At 35.5% G+C, this 20,070-nt stretch overlaps 1 protein-coding gene across 3 annotated transcripts in view; it reads right to left on the reverse strand.

Annotated features, from left to right (window-relative positions):
- Positions 1 to 20,070, reverse strand: part of LOC114325085 (rap guanine nucleotide exchange factor 2-like) — an 849,570-nt gene that overhangs the window by 565,131 nt on the left and 264,369 nt on the right. For all 3 annotated transcript variants that reach the window (XM_050660024.1, XM_050660022.1, XM_050660023.1), the window contains exon 3: positions 12,384 to 12,926. In XM_050660024.1, the coding sequence (XP_050515981.1) occupies positions 12,384 to 12,646 (263 nt within the window). In that variant the 5' untranslated portion in view covers positions 12,647 to 12,926. The remainder of the gene's footprint in view (positions 1 to 12,383; positions 12,927 to 20,070) is intronic.

A 20,070-nucleotide genomic window follows, 5' to 3' on the forward strand; every position in this document is an offset into this window, starting at 1 on the left:
ATAGAGAATCAGCGTTCCTGTGGCTAACTCCGGCCCGATGCTCGATCTTGAAATCATATTCTTGAAGTCGTTCAATCCATCTGGCTATCTGACCCTCTGTATTCTTAAACTGCATTAACCATTTAAGGGCGGCATGGTCGGTTCGGATTAGAAACTTCCTTCCGTAGAGGTATTGATAGAAGTGTTCCACTGATTTTACTACTGCTAGAAGTTCTCTTCTCGTGACGCAATAATTTCGTTCAGGTTTTGAAAGCACTTTACTAAAATATCCAAGGACTCGTTCCTGTCCTCCTTGGATCTGCGACAGCACTCCTCCAATTCCCACATTGCTTGCATCCGTATCTAAGATGAACTCTCCTTCTGGCAGTGGATACCCTAATATTGGCGCTGTAATTAAATGCCTCTTCAAAGTTTCAAAGGCCGTTTGGCAGTCTCCATCCCAGCAATAATCCCTTGCTTCCTCTGTAAGTCGCGTTAATGGCTTAGCAATATCTGCAAACTTCTTAATGAATCTCCGGTAGTAAGTACATAGTCCCAGAAAACTTCTCACTTGATGTTTATCAGTTGATTCAGGCCATTCCTTAATGGAATCGATTTTTCCTTTATCCACGGCCACTCCTTCTTTGCTGACTATATGGCCTAAATAATTGACTTTACTTTGAAATAGCTGGCATTTCTTGGGGTTTAACATTAACTGGGCAGCTTTAAGTCGATTAAAAACGTCTTCTAAATTCTTCAGGTGGTCTTCAAACGTCTCTCCCAAAACGATTATGTCGTCTAAATACACCAGGCACGTTTTCCAAGATAACCCTCTCAACACATTTTCCATAAGCCTCTCAAATGTCGCAGGAGCGTTACAGAGTCCAAACGGCATAACGTTGAATTCCCATAATCCAGATCCTGTCGTAAAGGCCGTCTTCTCTTTGTCCACTGGATCCATTTCTACCTGCCAATATCCAGACTTCAAGTCCAACGTAGAAAACAATTTACTTCCAGCTAATGTGTCCAACGTGTCGTCGATCCGAGGCAGAGGATAACTATCTTTCTTGGTAACATTGTTCAACAAACGGTAGTCCACACAGAACCTCGTAGTTCCATCTTTCTTCTTGACCAGGACCACCGGAGAGACCCATGGGCTCGTAGAAGTTTCTATCACCCCGTCTTTCTTCATTTCTTGAACAATCCTTTCAGCTTCCTCTCTCTTCGCCTGTGGTAATCGTCGAGCTGATTGACGAATTGGCCTAGCGGTACCAGTGTCAATTTTATGTTTGACAACTGTCGTTCTTCCTGTCTTTCCTCCTTTCGGTACGAATATGTCACGATATTGCCTAAGAAATTCCCTTAATTTCCTTTTCTCCACTTGATTCAGAGATTGGCCTGCAACTGCAACCATTTGGTCGAACTTGTCGTTGGAATTATCTGATGTTGTTGTCTGACGGATTATGGACGTCACGGGTACACAAGTTCCTACTTTTGTCTCCTTCTTGATGGTCACCGGGTAGTCATTGACATTAATCAATCTCACGGGAATTTCTTTAGCAGAAGTAACCAATTCCTTTCCAATTATGATTCCTCGGCCAACCTCCTCGTCGTGGTTCCATGGCTCCATCATAACAGGCGTTCCTTCTTCTACAGTTCCCTGTAGCCGCGCTACGATGATCGTTTCACTCCTCGCAGGCACAACTGTATCTTCTCTAATAGCTGCTAGCATAGTGCTGTCATCATGTGGATGAAGAAATACCTCCTCGTTGCCAACTTTGATTACCCTATTCTTAAAATCCAATTGAAATCCATGCAAATTCATTACGTCCATTCCTAATATAACATCTTCTTCGATGTCTGCAACTATGACAGTATGGACGAACTTTTCTGCTCTAATCCCTAATTGTATCTCGATTTCTCCATGGGTGTTGGCGTTTTCACCTGTGGCAGTCCGCAGTCGCAACCTCGTTGGTAAGAGTTTCTTACGGCTGTTTAAAACTGACGGTCGTATAATGGTCCTGGTCGCTCCGGTATCCACCAACAATGTATACTTTTTACCATTTATTTCTCCATCCACATATACACTATCTTCACGACATTTCAAAGAAGCTATTAGTATGAGAGGGTCTTTGGAAAAGTTGCGGGTCGAAGCTGCCCCCTAAGGCCGACCCGTTCTAGTTTTCCTGCTGGTGAGTCTCTTGACTGTTATTGTACCTAGGGTACTTACATGAACTCCGTACGTGTCCCATTTCCCCACAATTCCAGCACCTTATGGTCTTTGTTTTCTTGTAGGAAATGCCCTTTATCATATTGACAATCTGGTCCAGTTTGTCTTCATCCTCTTCCTCTTTCACAGTCCTAACTTTACTGTACCCGCCAGAGGCCTGGGTAGCTGATTCGTATTCGAGGGCGGCAGACAAGACATCAACCAGCGTCTTGTGACGAGCTAATCGCAGTGTTCTTTGCATTTCATGATCACGAAGGCCATCAATGAATGTTTGAACAGCCAACTTTTCCATCATGTCTTCGGGAGCTGTTGGATATGCATATCGTACCAACCTGGCAATATCGACCTCGTATTCTTGAAGAGCTTCATCTTTCTTTTGTCTTCGATTTTTAAACTGCGACTGATAGACATGCTCTAAATGTTCGTGTCCGTATCGCATATTCAGTCTCTTTTTAAGCTGCTCGAAGTCATCTGTCTCCTCTACGGCTATGGTCTGGAGGACATCCAAAGCGTCGCCTCGAAGAGCAATAGTGAGGTTTACAGCTTTTTCTTTTTCGGACCATCCGTTCGCTCTGGCCGCCGATTCGAACTGTTTCATGTAGTTGTTCCATGATGACTTTCCGTCGAAATTTGGCACCTTAACACGAGCATGACCTACACTCCCTTCAACTATCGACCGTGGCTCCAACTTGTATTTGGTTTCATCATCTTTAATATCTGTTAAGATGGGTTCCACCACTTTGTCCACTTTTTCCGTTTCCTCCAGTTTCTTTTCTATTTCCTTGATCTTTTCTTCAAAGGTAGATTTTATGGACGATATCTTGTCGTCAAAATCCGAAGTGACTTTAGAGATCTCGTTAGTCATTTTGCTGTCAAGGGATGAAATATCACCCGAAACTTTCTTCTCTAATGATGCAATGTCTGTCGAAACCTTCAAAACATCCGAGGAAACTTGGGAAATTTCACTAGAAACCTTTTTCTCTAACGATGTGATCTCTGTTGAAACTTTGTTCTCCAGCGATGTAATGTCTGTCGAAACTTGGGAGATTTCACTAGAAACTTTGCTCTCTAACGATGTAATGTCTGTCGAAACCTTCGAAATCGATGAGATCACAGCAGCATGCTTGTCTTCAAACAAATAGGTTTCTGGATCTTGGCCCTCTTCTTGAAGAGCGTTCTTTAGACGTTCGACTAGATCAGCCTTTTTCCCAGTAGTGTCCATGTCTCTCTCTTCTAACTGGTTGCGGAGCTCCTTAACGATCAATTCAGTGATTTTCTTATGTTGTGAAGACATTGTCACACACTTTATTTATTACGATTTATATTTTATTTATTTTTAAAAGTTCCACACTCTATTTAAACCGAAAATTTACGTTAAATTTATGTATTTCAAGTATCCTCACTTCTGCACCATTTTGTTGCGTTTTTTTAGGAAATATTACGCGAATTGACTTTTAATTATTATTAAATAAATAAAAGACTTACTTGAAATTGTTTATTTATAACACTTATTTAACAACAATATCTAATTTATTTTACACTTTCTAACATTTAATTTATTTACAAATACGACTTATCTACTTTAAAAATACATACATTTCAGCAAACCGATCAAACAATAAAACAATATATCGCGTCGAATATATTAACTGACTGACTGCTGCTTAAAAATCATCCGCTTATATAGATACGGCTCTGCTTCGAGAACAGTCAGGAAGGCCTGAGGCGGGTCCACGCCTATCATCGGGGAAACTTCTGGATTAGCGGAGACAATACTCGTCGATGACGTGTCGCTGTTGTTTGTTGACTACTAGGGGCAGGGCCGGCCTCAGTTAGAAATTCGTCACAATATCTAGGACAAATCACTAGATTAAATAAAGAAAATCAGACCGAAGAAATAAAGAGAAGAATAAGATTGGCCTGGGCATCATTCGGAAAACTGTCTTATATTCTAAAGAACAGAAAATACCCGCAATACCTAAAAACAAGAGTCTTCAATCAATGTATACTCCCTGTTTTAATATATGGCTCTCAGACATGGACGTTTACAAAAGAGAATATGGAAAAAATAGCAAAGACAGAAAGAGCCATGGAAAGACAAATGCTGAACATTAAACTATCAGACAGTAAAAGAAACGAATGGATCCGTAACAAAACAAAAGTGAAAGATGTCTCTACCCAAGTAGCAAAGCTTAAATGGAAGTTCGCCGGATACACCCTACGGCAGAAGGATGAAAGATGGACTAAGATGATTATACATTGGAGACCGTGGAACCACAAACGAAAAAGGGGAAGGCCACAGATGCGATGGTCAGATGACCTGAAGAGACACACTGGGTCAAAATGGATGCAAATTGCCCAAGATAGAGAGGCATGGAAGAAGGAAGAGGAGGCCTATATCCAAAGATGGATGTTAAGGGCTGATTAGATAGATAGATAGATTCTCATCTTCACCGTTTCCAATAACCTTTGTGTTATGGCAGTGTAGGATCAATGGGCATCTTTTAACAGACCTATTCCTATGGCATATGTAGAACAAATGAAATAGTACCGATACTTGCGACCTCTGATAGTACTGATCATTACCTTTCCAACGCATCTCTAATTTTGAAAATCGGTTGTACCATTCAAAAGTTACCGAGCTTAGAAGTATGACTCAATTTTTATTTAAAAAGGGGAAAATGTTTGTGGATATGTATGTACCTATGTGGAAAAGTTACACCGATCTGATTTTTTTTTGTTGTTTCAAGAGGGGGTCAGGGCCGATTCAGGACCGGTGTAGTTTGTGATTTTTGACCACCCATAAGCTAGCTATAGGGCTTGGTAAATACAAAATGGCATATTTTTTGGGCATATGTATCTTAGATTCAAGGAGAGACAGGAAAACCACAAATACACCAAATCAATAGCGTTGAGTTAAGCTTTCAAATGGTGCCTAAGAGGTTAGGATCAGACATACACACGGCTCAGTATAGCCGAAAAACTAAAAAACTAAACTTTGAAAATTTTGGTTTTTTGACAATTACTCAAAATTTCAACCTACGAATTGCGCCAATAACTGAGCATTTGTAGGAGGACTCTAGACGCGTCTAACGGTATATACCTCATACCTGGGAAAATTCAAATTTTTAAGTTATAGGCTTCATAAGTATGATCCAATATATTTCTTATGGGGAAAACGGTTTTTCAAGTTCAATAATTCCTGTAATACCTTCAGTTATCATACTTGACCTTGGATGCATCAGATACTACTTGTCAATACGTTTCAAACTCATGTTTAATGATCAAAATCGGTTAAGCCATTCAGAAGTAATCGATGGTAGCCATTCAGAAGTAATTATCGCCAAAATGGTTTATGTAGTTGTAGTGGTTACGACGCTAAGATTGATTGTGCAATCTTAGTTCATTTTGCCGGCCATTATTAGGATGGCTGGGATATGAACTCGGATTGTCTTATCACAAGTCTGGTGTCATAACTACTAGATCATTCGGGAGAGAATGCGTCAAAGGCGACCATTTATAACGCTCAACGTGTAATCGAGAAACATTACATTTAACTTCATACATTTAATTCATAAAAAACTTTGAAAAACTCCTGATACAAGAATAAAAAAACCGCTAAACGCCGTAAAAATGAGTGGCGCATACAATATTCCAGCTACAAAAGAGCTGATATGAATATTACGTGGCGCGAAAATGTATTTTCATTTTAATGGAAAATAAAATTCTAGTTTTATTTTGAAAGATTTTTTCCATAATATTTGCTAAATTTGAAGTAAAACGCGCCACAAAAGAGCATCAAAATGCAAACTGTATCAAAGTTAGTCTTTTGTGGCGCGTTTTACTTCAAATTTAGCAAATATTATGAAAAAATCTTTTAAAATAAAACTAGAATTTTGTTTTGCATCAAAATGAAAATACATTTTCGCGCCACGTAATATTCATATCAGATCTTTTGTAGCTGGAATATTGTTTGCGCCACTCATTTTTACGGCGTTTAGCGGTTTTTTATTCTTGTACATTATATACATACAACAAAAGTATATGTAAGCCTTCAATATTTTCATGGGTGAGTTACTAAAGGACAACTTAAAACTGTATAAAATGCGACTCTGATTCGATAGAGGAAATATCCATATAAACAAGTGCTAAACCTGAGGCACAATAACGAATAATCACCATCACCATCCGTACCCATTACGTTTGTGTACAAGGTCGACCAATGAAACTTTAATCAAACAATTAGCTGGAAAATAATGTAGCCAACAATTTCAATTGAAACGTTTCCTTTTCACAGACAACAACTAATCTACTTTTGTAATAGTTGAAAATCACTCAAACGCGCAATTACAATGTCACCGATTGTTTAAACGACAAGGGTCATGTTACCTACAACAACATACAACGGTATAAACGCAAAATAGTCATTGTTGAGTATGTTGAGCACGCCAAAATAACATTAGATTAGAACAATGGTTTTATGAAAAATAATATTAAATTTAAATGAGAATCAAACAAACAAGTATTTTTCTTTGTTGATGGATGATCACGCTATAGTCTCTGATAACTTATTTTTCAAACAAAATACAATGTAACAATTTTGTTAAAATTTTTTCCCACTGGTATTTGTAAGTATTAAACTAATTTAGGTGAATCGAGTTCACAAACAGGTTATGAACTATGCATTTAATATTATGGTTTTCGTTCATCCGTTGAATAATAAGCTCAGCTAATTCTTTACCATAATATAAAATGATTCTAAGTTATTGAAAAAAAAAACAGCCGTCAATAAAGAAGGTCACCTGGTGTACGCAGACTTACAAAAAGCATATGGCAGTGTGCAGTGTGCCACTCAGCAAACCATGGTCAACCCTACAGCTACAGCAAACCAACTTTAAACATGGTCTTATCTTCTTCTTCAAGTGCCATCTTCGTTCCGAAGGTTGGCGATCATCAGGACTATACGTATTTTCGAAACTGCTGACCGAAACAATTCGTTGTTGCTACAGCTATACCATTCCCGTAGATTCTTTAGCCAGGAGTTTCGTCTTACTCCTATGGACCTTTTTCCTGCTATCTTCCCCTGCATAATTATTCGAAGCAGTTCATATCTTTCGCCTCTTGTAATGGGTCCCAAGTATTGCAGTTTTCGTTTTTTGATCGTAAATATGACTTCCTTTTCTTTATTCATTCTTCTGAAGACCTCGACGTTTGTGACTCTCTCCGTCCATGATATTCTCAAGATTCTGCGATACATCCACAGTTCAAATGCCTCTAATTTTTTGGTATCAATCTTTTTCAGCGTCCATGACTCCATTCCGTAGAACAGCATAGAAAGTACGTAACATCTCATCAGGCGAAGTTTCATTTCAAGGCTCAAATCTCTTCCACAGAACACTCTTCATTTTAGTGAATATGGATCTGGCTTTTTCTATTCTTATTTTGATTTCTGCTGAGCTATCGTTGACTTCATTTATTAAAGTGCCTAAATATTTGTATTGGCTAACTCGATCGATAATTTCATTGTGTAAATATAAATTTTGGACATTTCGTGTTGATTTCGATATTACCATAAATTTAGTTTTCTTTATGTTCAAAGATAGTCCATATTCTTCGCTGCAGTCTGCTATCTTATTCACCAATGTCTGTAGCTCTTCAAGTGTTTCTGCGATCAGAACGGTGTCATCGGCAAGTCTCAGATTGTTTAATCTAACACCATTTATTTTAATACCTATGGATTGCTCAGAGAGTGTTCTATTCATTACGTCTTCGGAATAGAGATTAAACAGGGTTGGTGACAGTATACACCCTTGTCTCACACCTCGCTTTATTTCAATTTCTTCAGTGGTATTATTCTCTACTCTTACTACTGCTTTCTGATTGTAGTACATATTTGCTATTAGTTGGTTGTATCGTTTATCTAAATTCTTTTCTGCCGTCCAAAGTCTGTATAATGGAACGACTGCAAAAATTAAAACTGGATCAAGGATGTCTGAGGGATTTAAGGTCACGAAAGAATTGAAGCAGGGCTGCTGTATTTCGCCTACCCTTTTCAAAATATATGTGGAACAAGCACTCAAGCTATGGAACAGAAAATGTAATGGCATGGGAATCCCTCTCAATGACGAGACAACACTATAACTTTATGTTTCGCTCTGATGACCAAATTCTGATTGCTCAGGATCATGACGACTTGAGTTACATGATGCTTAAGCTAATAGAAGAATATAACAAATGGGGTCTCGAAGTCAACATTAAGAAAACTGATGCCATGTGTATTGGAGGGACAAAGTAGTCTATTAAATTAGACGATGGGGTAGAAATTAAACGCTGTGATGAATACAAGTGCCTGGGCATGAAGATAACTCAAGATGGAACACTCGATGCTGCTATAAGTTATAAAAGACTGAAACATGCAGGGTGGAAAAGCCATATCGTGGAAAAGCCATATCCATGATAAACGACATTCTGTGGGACCAAACAATATCTAAAGCGAATAAGCAGCTCATATACAATACCATACTTAAAAGTGTACTCACATATGGCTGTGAAGTTTGGGCACTGAAACAAAGAACAGAGAAAATGTTACTAGGAACAGAAATGGACTTCTGGAGAAGAGCAGCAGGCAAATCAAGAAGAGATCGGATACCAAACGAGAGAATACAAGAAATGATGGAAGTCACACATATAATAACTGGTGACATAGAAACAAAACAACTTATATGGTACGGCCACTCTGTTTGAAACTATACAATTAGGAGTAAATGTAACAATTGCTTGGATTAAGGGTCATTCGGGATAAATGGCAATGAAATAGTTGACAAATTTGCTAAATCAGCTTATATAATCGGAGAAAAAATAAACAAAAATTTAATTCCAGCTTCAGATATTGATACTTTTAGCAGACAAAAACTTAAAAATAATTGGCAATTGCATTACAGAGAATGTAATACTGGCTCAAATTTTGCTCATAACCCTAGTATATTCTCAAGAAGATGGTTTTACACAGAATATAGTAGACATTTTATAAAGACCATTAATCGGCTGAGAGCAAATCATGCTCTTACTCCATCTTACATGCATATAATCGGCTTGGCAGATACTCCCAATTGTACTTGTGGCAAAATCGGAGATCTAACACATGTCATATTAGAATGTCATTTACAGATAAATAACATAAACGACCTTTATAAGGAATTAAAAAAATTAAAATGTAGTTTCCCAATAAACCTTAATACTTTAATATTTACAAATGATATGGAAATTCTTCATCTCATTTATAAACATGTTAAATTATGTAAATACAAGTTGTAAACTAGGGATAATTTGTTAATTTGGTTTGAAAAAATTAAAAAAAAAAAAAATAATATATAAAAAACAACATAATAATATAATAAAATAATGAGCCGATATATATGTCACGCCCAAGAAACCATCCAACATCTTACAGGGGGCTGCCAGGCATTTGCTGCAACTGAGTACAAGGAACGGCATGACGCAGTGGGAAAAATCCTTCATCAGGAGATAGCTATTAAGCTGGGACTTCTCCAACCAAACCGACCATCTCCCATATTATCAATACGTCCCTGAGAGTATGCTTGAGGATGGCAACTACAAGCTATACTGGGATTGCACTGTGCTCACAGACCAAACAGTGGCACATAATAGACCAGATCTTGTACTTGTTAATAAATTAACAAAACAAACAACACTAATTGATGTGGCCATACCTAACAACAATAATCTACGTAGTAAATTTACTGAAAAGATCGCCAAGTACAGAGATCTGGAAATTCAAATACGAAGGCAATGGAGAATGCAAAGTACCCAGACGATACCGATTATTATGTCTACTACTGGAGTCATTCCGAAGACCCTCCTCGAAAGCATAAAAAAGCTGGGTCTTAATGAACATCTTTATAAGACCATGCAGAAAGCAGTACTACTCGCAACGGCCTGATGTGTACGAAAATTTTTGGGAGATACACCTGCATACCAAGTCACCTAGGGCTCGATAACACGGAAAGAGTCCCACCAGAGCTCAATCCTTTTGATACTGTAGGTATCTGGGATGAGTCAATTTTCCCCTTAGAGGGAGTGTGAGCCGTATGGCTAAATCTGGAATAATAAAATAATAATAACAAAAAAAAAATAAATAAAAAAAATAGAACAAAAAAGAGAAAAGATAAATAAATAAAAACAAAAAAAAAATAACAAAAAAAATAGAAGTAAAAAAAGTGATTACCACAAATTAAAATATATATGTAATACAAAAATATAATATAATAATATGTTGTATCAAAAAAATAATATTGTAATACTTATGTTATGAAATAAGAAATTTATGACTATGAATCTGCAATCACAAACAAGTCTGGCTAATTGGCTTTGCCAAAGCCATTTTTCAAGCAAAAAAAATATGGTACGGCCATGTACAGAAAATGCCAGATGACAGCATCCCCAAACAAGTCTTGACGTGGACACAACACACAACAAGGGAGAAGGAAAAGAGGAATACCGAGAAGAAGCTGGAGGGAGGGAATTGAAAAAGAACAAGAGCAAAGAGAAATCCCTCCAGGTCTATGGTTAAACAGAGAAGAACGGCGGTTAGGAGCCGGACGGCGTCGGAGAAAACTGTAAATCGATAGTAGTAGTAGTAGTAGTAGTAGGTAAGTCAAAAAGAGAGCAAAAGATAGAAGAGAGTGGAGGGAATTAGTTCACAATTTATCCAGAGAATAAAAACAAAAGAAGATGCGCTGTTTCGGCCAGACAGCAATCTTACACTTTAGGCCAAGAAACGCATAAGCGCCCAATACTCCACAAGGAGGGATGGAACGAGAGAGAGAGTAGTAGTAGGTTAAATATTTACTTTTTTCCCGACATCACAGTTGGAGGTTGTCTTTCTTTTTCATTTCTGTCATTTTCTTCTTCTTTACGTGCCATATTCGCGACGGAGGTTGGCAATCATCATGGCTATTCTGATCTTAGATGTTGCTGCTCTGAATAGGTCGGTTGATGTGCATCCGTACTATTCCCTCAAGTTACGCAACCATGAGATTCTTCTCGTTCCTACACTTCTCTTGCCCTGGATTTTCCCCTGTATAATTAATTGAAGTATGTTGTATCTCTCATTACGCATAACATGCCCCAGGTATTGCAGCTTTCGTGTCTTGATGGTTTCCAATATTTCCAGTCTTTTGTTGACTCTTCTCATAACTTCGTTGTTTGTTACATGCTCGGTCCATGATCTCTTCAGGATTCTTCTATACACCCACAGTTCAAATGCTTCCAACTTTTTAATAGTCGACACGTTAAGTGTCCATGCTTCTATCCCGTAAAGTAGAGTCGAGAAAATATAACACCTTGCCAGCCTAACTCTCAAGTCTAATTTCAGTTCTCTTGCACAAAGTGCCTTTCTCATTTTATTGAAGTTTGTTCTTGCGTTCTCTATTCGAACTTTGATTTCTTTGGAGTAATCGTTTGTGTGATTAATTATTGTGCCAAGATAGTTGTAGTTTTCAACTTGTTCTAAAGTTTTACCTTTAATTGTCAGGCTTTCATCATTATTTCGGGTCTTTGATATCCTCATAAATTTAGTTTTCTTGGTGTTTATTGATAATCCATATTCTTCTCCATACTCAACTATCTTGTTCATTAGCTTTTGGAGGTCTTGAAGGTTGTCTGCTATGTGCTACTTTACTGGGTGTATATTTTTATTTTGCCTAAGTATTCATAAGCTAAAACGTTGTTTATTCCCCTTCTTCATAAGACAAAAAATTGTTTACAACTTTAAAAAATTCTCTAGACCTAGACTCTCCTAGTTGAGCCATTTAATTTTTTCAAAGTGCGTTTAAAAGCACTTCTTTCTTTATTTCGACAATTTAAAATTGCTAGTTCGACTATTAAATTTTGGGCCCAGCAAATATACTAATATTAAAATTAACAGTAATATTACATTTGAGTAGTAAATTTGCAGATTTTTTACATTTTACCTCGATGCAATGAAGGTATCTGAATACCCGCTCTGAATGTATACATATTATGTACTTTGATTCTCATTTTACCGAAAATGCTTCCAGATTAACACTTTGTATGATTTTATTTATACCTAATGTTAAAACTCCGACAATATTTTTCAAGATTTACTCTACTACACATTCATTTTTATACTTACTAATAAAGAACGTCATTGGCCAAGTGCTTCTCATATCTGACAATTTTACACAAGGCGCGTAAACTCGAATCCCTCACGGTCTGCAGCGCCTCCAATCCGCTAAGTCCGTAATAAATCACCTGAAGGTCCTGCAGCGATCTGCATGTCGGCGGTTTAGACAGCGACCTAATCCACATTCCCTCCCAGTCCGTCATCCCGCCGCGAGATGGCGACACGACATCGCGGCCGAGCTCGTGCGCGCTCCGCGATTCGAATTCCCGCATCCACGCGATGTTGCCGGTTGTCGAGCGGTTTCACTTCAACTGAAGAAATACATGTATGCGGTGTTGTCGGTTGTCGAGAGGTTTCCCTTCAGTTGGGGAGATACATGTGCGCGATGTTGTCGAGACGGAAAAAATGTTACAGGATGTTGCGGTTTTTTATTTTCTTCGATGTGCGAATTCCAGAAGAGTGTATCATCTTTGTGGCGATGTGTAAAGACGGTTTGGACGGCTTAATTTCTTTCGTGACTATGTCGATGTGGTCTTGAAGGCACTGTTGTTTCTGAAATAAAAGAAAAACATTAATGATCGGAACTAAAATTTTAAATATAAGCGATATATTCCAATAAACATTATATAACTATAAATCTGAAATACATAAATATATGAGCAATATTTTTACTTTTCGACATTTTTAAGGGGGTGTCCGCTCACCAAGTATTAGTATATGTACCTTAAAAAGTAGCCTATAAATCTAGGTGACCCTGGTCCTGAGATATGCCCATTGAAAGTGTCAAAAATAGTCATTTTTGTCCTATATTTGAAGAGCTATATCTTTGAGCCCACTGGACCGATTGTATTGCACAAGATGTCATTTTTAAAACGTTTTTATATACATACTTGGCTTGGTTGTTGTCAGGGTCTCCGCAAATTTTGTAATCCATTTTAAAAATAGTTCTAGGCTACCTAGGTACCTGAAATTTTCAGAATAGCTTAGAACTAACTAACAATGCAATATTTAACTGCTATTATACAGGGTGATTGATTAGTGGGGTAAAGCCCGTAGATCCGTTATAGTAACGAATAGCGATAAAAGTTAATAACAAAAATTGTAGCCAACTTTGAACTTCACATTCGAAAATTAGTTAGAATGTTACAGGGTGTTCGATAACATAGTGGCAGATCCAAAGTTGTTTTTTTAAATGGAACACCCTGTATTTTATTCTATATTCGAAATCTTCTTAACTTTTCCATTAAAAAAATATAAAGGTTTAGTATGTTATACTGGGTATTTACAAAGTTATAACCAATTTTATATGAAAATCGTAATAAGTTTAACTCCCTGTATAAATAAAAATAAGCACAACGGCAATCGTTTTAGTCCATTCTTTTACGATTTTTCCTCTAAATTTTAAAGAACTGCTTGGATTGACATGAAATTTGGCATACGTATAGCTTACATGTCAAAGAAAAAAAGTGATATTATGCCGATGTGTGCTTTTGTCCTGGGGGTGACTTTCACCCCCTTTCGGGGGTGAAAAAATATATGTCCAAAATAAGTCCGGAAATGGGTAAACTGACTAATTTTAAGTAACTTTTGTTCTATAGAGCTTTTTCGCCAAGTCAACACTTTTCGAGTTATTTGCGAGTGAATATGTTCATTTTTCAACAAAATAACCACATTTTTAGACGGTTTTTCGCAAATAACTCAAAAAGTAAGTATTTTGTTGAAAAAAACGTTCTTAGCAAAAATATAGCTTATAAAAAAGTAAAAAAAATGGTGTACGCGTTAGGTCTCTGGATCTCGTAGAACCAGAGTTATAGCCAATGAAAAATAGATTCATAGGATATTCTTCTTCGTCCTGGACCTCTTTTCCCATGCACTTTACCTTGAAGTATAGTCCGAAGTAGGTCATATCGTTGTTCATTGCGCATTACATGGCCCAGGTATTCCAGTTTGCGACGTTTTATGGTTACGACTAGTTCGCGCTCTTTACCCATTCTATGTAGAACTTCTTCGTTGGTAACTCTGTCTATCCAGGAAATCCTCAACATGCGTCTATAGCACTACATCTCAAATGCTTCGAGTCTCTTCAGTGATGCTTCAGTTAAGGTCCATGACTCCACGCCATATAAAAGAACGGAGAATACGTAGCACTTCAGTAAACGAATTTTTATTTCCAATTTTATATCGTGGCTGTTAAAGATTTTTTTCATTTTGACGAAGGCTGATCTTGCCTTCTCGATCCTTATCTTAATTTCCGTCGATTGGTCCCACTGTTCAATTAAGTTTGCACCCAAATAACAAAAGTTGGTGATTTGTGTTATAGGTTGTTGGTTAACTATTGGTTAACTAATTGACTTATGCTCCTTCTCAAATATGACTGGAACATTAATAAAAAAAATAAAATATTTAAAAATTTCAAAAAATTTCGTTTTTTTTCTACTTTCTTTGCTTATAACTTTAAAACGATTAATTTTGGAACAAAGTCGTATAGGAGTAAAACAAAGATAACTAAATTTTCTATTAGATACGATTGGTTAAAAATGTCGTAATTTAACACCCTTGCTGCAAAATAGCAATAAATATAAAATAAGGGGGCAAAACAAGCCTGTCCGTATTCAATGTTTTTCCATCACTTAGGTTACACTTGGAACCTTCCTAATTCGCTTAGAAAATTTTTGTAATGTGCTAAAACTGTCCACCACATTTCATTAAAATTGACTTACTAGATTTTGCATAATAATTTTGCAATCTAAACTTTTTTTAAAAAATTAAAATTTTTTAAAATCTTGCACACCAAAAACTAGAACATACAAAGATTTGTCAATTTTTTTACATATAAAGAAGCACTCCACCTATCTAATGCACTTTACAGAATTGCAATCGGATTATTTAAGAAGCCTCAGCAATGTTTTAAAGTTTTAAACAATTTTTTGGCTTATAAAAAAATAAGTGCTGTGTCCAGGAGGGGGTGCTACGGGCTCCTTTATTTAGATGGACTTACCCAAGTTTTTTTATGTATTTTGACCCGTAGAACACGAGTTTTTGGGTAACAGTTGATTCGGATGTCGATAAGATTGTTATAAACAAAGAACTTGAGAAATTACGTAACATCGATTTTTCGCAAAATAAAACAGTTTTTTGTATTTCTTGGCTAATTCTAAGCAAAAAATGTCCTTACAAGTATTTTCGTAGGATGTTTTTTCAAGATAATTTTCGAGATAAACGCGGTGGAACATTCAAAAAATCGATAAATTGCAATTTTTGAACGAGAATAACTTTTGATTAAAAAATAAAATAGCAATTCTGCTGACAGCATTTGAAAGTTTAAGTCGAATTATACCGGTTTTAATTATTCGCATTGCTAAAAATTAATTTTTTTATTATTAAACAAAGCTATCTGTTTATAAGCCAAAAAATTGTTTATAATTTTAAAACATTGCTGAGGCCCCTTAAATAATCCGATTTTAATTATGTAAAGTGTATTAGATAGGTAGAGCACCTCTTCATATGTAAAAAAAAATAGCCAACTTCTAAATGGTCCACTTTTTGTTCAGAAAGATTTTAAAAAATTTGAACTTTTTTAAAAACATTTATATTGCAAATTTATTATGCAAAATCTATTAGGTCAATTTTAATGAAATTTGGTAGACCATTTAAGTAAGTTATAAGAATTTTCTAAGCGAATTACTAAGGTTCTAAGTGCCACCAAAGTGGTTAAGAAACATTGAATAACAACAGGCGTATTTTGCCCCCTTATTTTGTATTTATTGCTATATTGCAGAAAAGGTAATACCTTAAGATATTTTTGACCAGTCGTATATCATACAAAATTCAATTATCTTTATTTTATTTGTCTACGACTTTGTTCCAAAACGAACCGTTTTAAAGTTATATATAAGCAAAGAAAGCAGAAAAAATCGATGTTTTTCGAAATGTTTAAATATTTAAATTTTTTTATTAATGTTCCGGGCATATTTGAGAAGGAGCATAAGTCAATTATTATTACTGAAGGTGTCACCTAACTTTATCTGCAAAAATCCGAATGCCACCTCTCACATCCAAAAATACACCTTTTTTTTGCAGATTAGTCCTGGTCTATAACGGATCTACAGAGCTTTACCCCACTAATCAATCACCCTATATGGATAAATCGATTTTTTTTATTTCAAACTATTTTAAAAATGTGACTAATGCAATGATATTTTAAAGTACGGTAATAAATCGATATCTACAAATTGGATGGTGGGTCAGTGCCATTAGACTGCAGATCGAGAGTTCCCTAGTTCGAACACGGCTGTTGCGTATCTTTTTTAAATTTTTTCTAATAAATAATTAAAAGTTGATATACCTAAAATTCATATTTTATAAGTTAAATATTATATATTAATATTATATAGGTATACCATTTTAAACAACCACGGTATTATAAAAAGTACTTTTTTATACTAGTGTAATTTTTGTAATTATAATATTAATAGTTAATACACCTACTAAAAATTCATATTTTATTCTTTCGAAACATGTTGTGTCCTGTATATAACAAAACCGTGTCACAGTATAAAGAGGGACAGTAGAACCACTCTCCGAAAAATTGGAAGTAAAATCTTTAGTCGCGCATGGCGACCGCTCAAGGTTCCCAGTCGCTAGACCATCACTCTTGCATTGCTAGTCGCGTAGAAGCGTACGGATTTTAACAGGGAAAACCCGCATTCACCAATGGTGAATTACCAATTAGGGATTCCAATGAACTGTCAGTGGTGGACGGTGGATGGCTAAAGCGACATGGCCATAGACATAGTTAAGGGGGGTGGTCATGTCGTATCTAATGTTTACATTGAATATTGACAAATTTGTAAAGAATATCCTGTTTGGTTCTGTTTTTTTGTTAATTGTGTAACGAAATTTGTGAAATTGTGATAGCAAAGTAAATATGAAGTGGTTTAATAATTGGATACGCCTATGGATGACAGTTTTGCCATCCAGCAGCCATATTATATCACGTGATTTGGAATGCCTAATTGCGTACTGCCGGTATTACTTCCTGAGATCAAAGCGCCGACAGAAGAGTGATTTTACTGTGGAACCTCTATATACTGTGACCGTGTTATTATAAAAAGTACTTTTTTATTATAGTGTAATTTTTGGAAATTTAAGCATTTTATATCGTCAAATTATTTTGTATTCTCTCATATAAATAATAAAAAGGTTTTATTATAAAAAAGTTCCTTTTTATAAAAGTGTAATTACTTTTGTTATAATGTCATATTTTTGATAAAATAATTTGTAGAACCGAAAAAAAAACGTATTATTTTATAGATTAAGAAGAACGACAAGAAGACTTACAAAATTTTATGATTTTCAACTAATTGGCAAAAGTTTAACTAAACTAGGAAAAAAATGTAGAAACCGTCAAATAAAAGGGTTTTTAAATACATTTAAAATGAGCAATTGTAAATTAAAATACATCTAGAATATTCAAAGATACATCTCTTTAAAAAGAGTTTTTCGAAAATAGCATTTTTCTCCAGACAGTCACAATTTGCCTAAAAATTTAGGTGGAGGTAGTTCTATATGTACACAACAATCTCTATTTATTGGATTTCTTGATTTGAGCCTCTATTTTTTACCCGCCTAAAAGTTGAGCGTTTTGCTTTATAAGTACACACGTTGTCATGATTTCTGTCATATTTTTGATTATTCTGCATTATTAGTACTCAACGAATTACTTAAATAGAAAAAAACTCTAGCACTTTTAAGCACTTAAGCAAGCGTGTAGGTGGTCGAGAACCAAAATTATGGCACGGTTAGGCAACACAATTTACTAAAAGGTACATTCCATGTCAAATCACCCAGGCAAAAAGTTTTGGATCTCCGATTTGTCTGAAAATTGGTATATAGCTTCTGCGGGACGTAAAAGTAAGATATTTAAGGTCAAAAAATCTTCTTCTTCTTTTTTTCTCAAAATGTTATTTTATGCGATTCTACAGTGATTTGGTGTTTATTTAAACAAATTTGCATTTTCTATCGTAAAGTATCAATGAAAAACATAATATTTTAATAGAAGGGACTTAAAAATGTCATCATATGGCATTATAACAAGTTATTTTGATGCAAAACAAGTTTTTGATCAAATTTTATAGTGTAGAAAACGTTAAAATAGCGTTTTTTTACATTTTCCTCCATTCCCAAAATACATCATTATCGATTTGGCTGAAAATTTGCCCACAGATAGCCAAAACACAGGTACTTTAAGTGGTTAGAAGGATTTGAATTATATTACAAATTACAATACCAAAAAAGTTACATGCAGTAATACCAGACTCAAAAGTATATTAGTCCAGTCGGGATAGCATTTGACCTTGCATGCCGAGCTGCCCAAAATTTTATTTTTCTTATCTTTAGGGGAGTCAATAGTAGCCTAAATTTAAAATCACGAATGAATTATTTCGTTATGTTAGCCGCCATCTTGATTTTAAAGGAGAACCTGTTTTGCTCAATATCTCCGCCATTTTTAACTTTTCGACAAAAATGGTAGCAACTGAAATAGTTTCAAATAAATCGTATTTACAATTATTACAATTTCTTTTTAACAATTTTTGTCGTGATGTCGATATTTTCGAGTTAATTGTACTTACAGTAGACGCCTATATTTTTGACTATGATATTGCATGTAACTTTTTTGGTATTGTAATATAATTCAAATCCTTCTCACCACTTAAAGTCCTATGTTTTGGCTATCTGTGGGCAAATTTTCAGCCAAATCAATTATGATGTATTTTGGGAATGGAGAAAAATGTAAAAACAGTATTTTAACGTTTTCTACACTATAAAATTTGATCAAAAACTTTTTTTTGAATCAAAGCAACTTGTTATAATGGCATATAATGACATTTTTGAGTCCCTTCTATTAAAATATTATGTTTTCTATTGATACTTCACGACAGAACATGCAAATTTGTTTAAATAAACACCAAATCAGTGTAAAATCTCATAAAATAACATTTTGAGAAAAAAAGAAGAAGAAGATTTTTTGACCTTAAATATCTCATTTTTACGTCCCGCAGAAGCTATATACCAATTTTCAGACAAATCGGAGATCCAAAATTTATTTTGCTCCAAAATTGAGTGATTTGAAATGGAATCACCCAAAATTATATAAATCGTCAATTCATTATTATTCGTTATTTGTTAAATAACGAATCGTCTGAAAGTATTCTCGCATCTACTTATATTGTTTTGTTTTTCTTCCAGTACACATCCTTCCTTGCGTTTGTATAAAGGCAGACTTAGTGTGAATTCGTATGTGGTTTCTTTTGTAAAATTTTCTAATTTTGAGTCTGTTATTATGTTCCGAAATTTCTTTTACAGTAAAACCTCGATATAACGGACCTCTATTTAACGGACTTCGGATATAACGGACAAAAAATGTAGACAAATGTAAAAAAATTAAACACGTCCTGTTAATACGATCCATGCTTAACCCGTCCCATACCAAGATACATAGGTATACCAACGGAGTCCCCGTGTACCGCAAACGCTATATTTTACCCCTGACTACCCCCTCCTTCTCATTTGTAGGAATCTAGAAAATGAGGATGAAAGTGAAGATTAGCGACGAAGACAAAACAACACTGCCAACAATGAAGTTATCAGAGGTAAGATCGTATCTCGACGATCTAATAACATTTATCATTATTCA

This window comes from Diabrotica virgifera, chromosome 9 (genome assembly GCF_917563875.1).
Source record: "Diabrotica virgifera virgifera chromosome 9, PGI_DIABVI_V3a".
Classification (NCBI taxonomy): Eukaryota; Metazoa; Arthropoda; class Insecta; order Coleoptera; family Chrysomelidae; genus Diabrotica; species Diabrotica virgifera.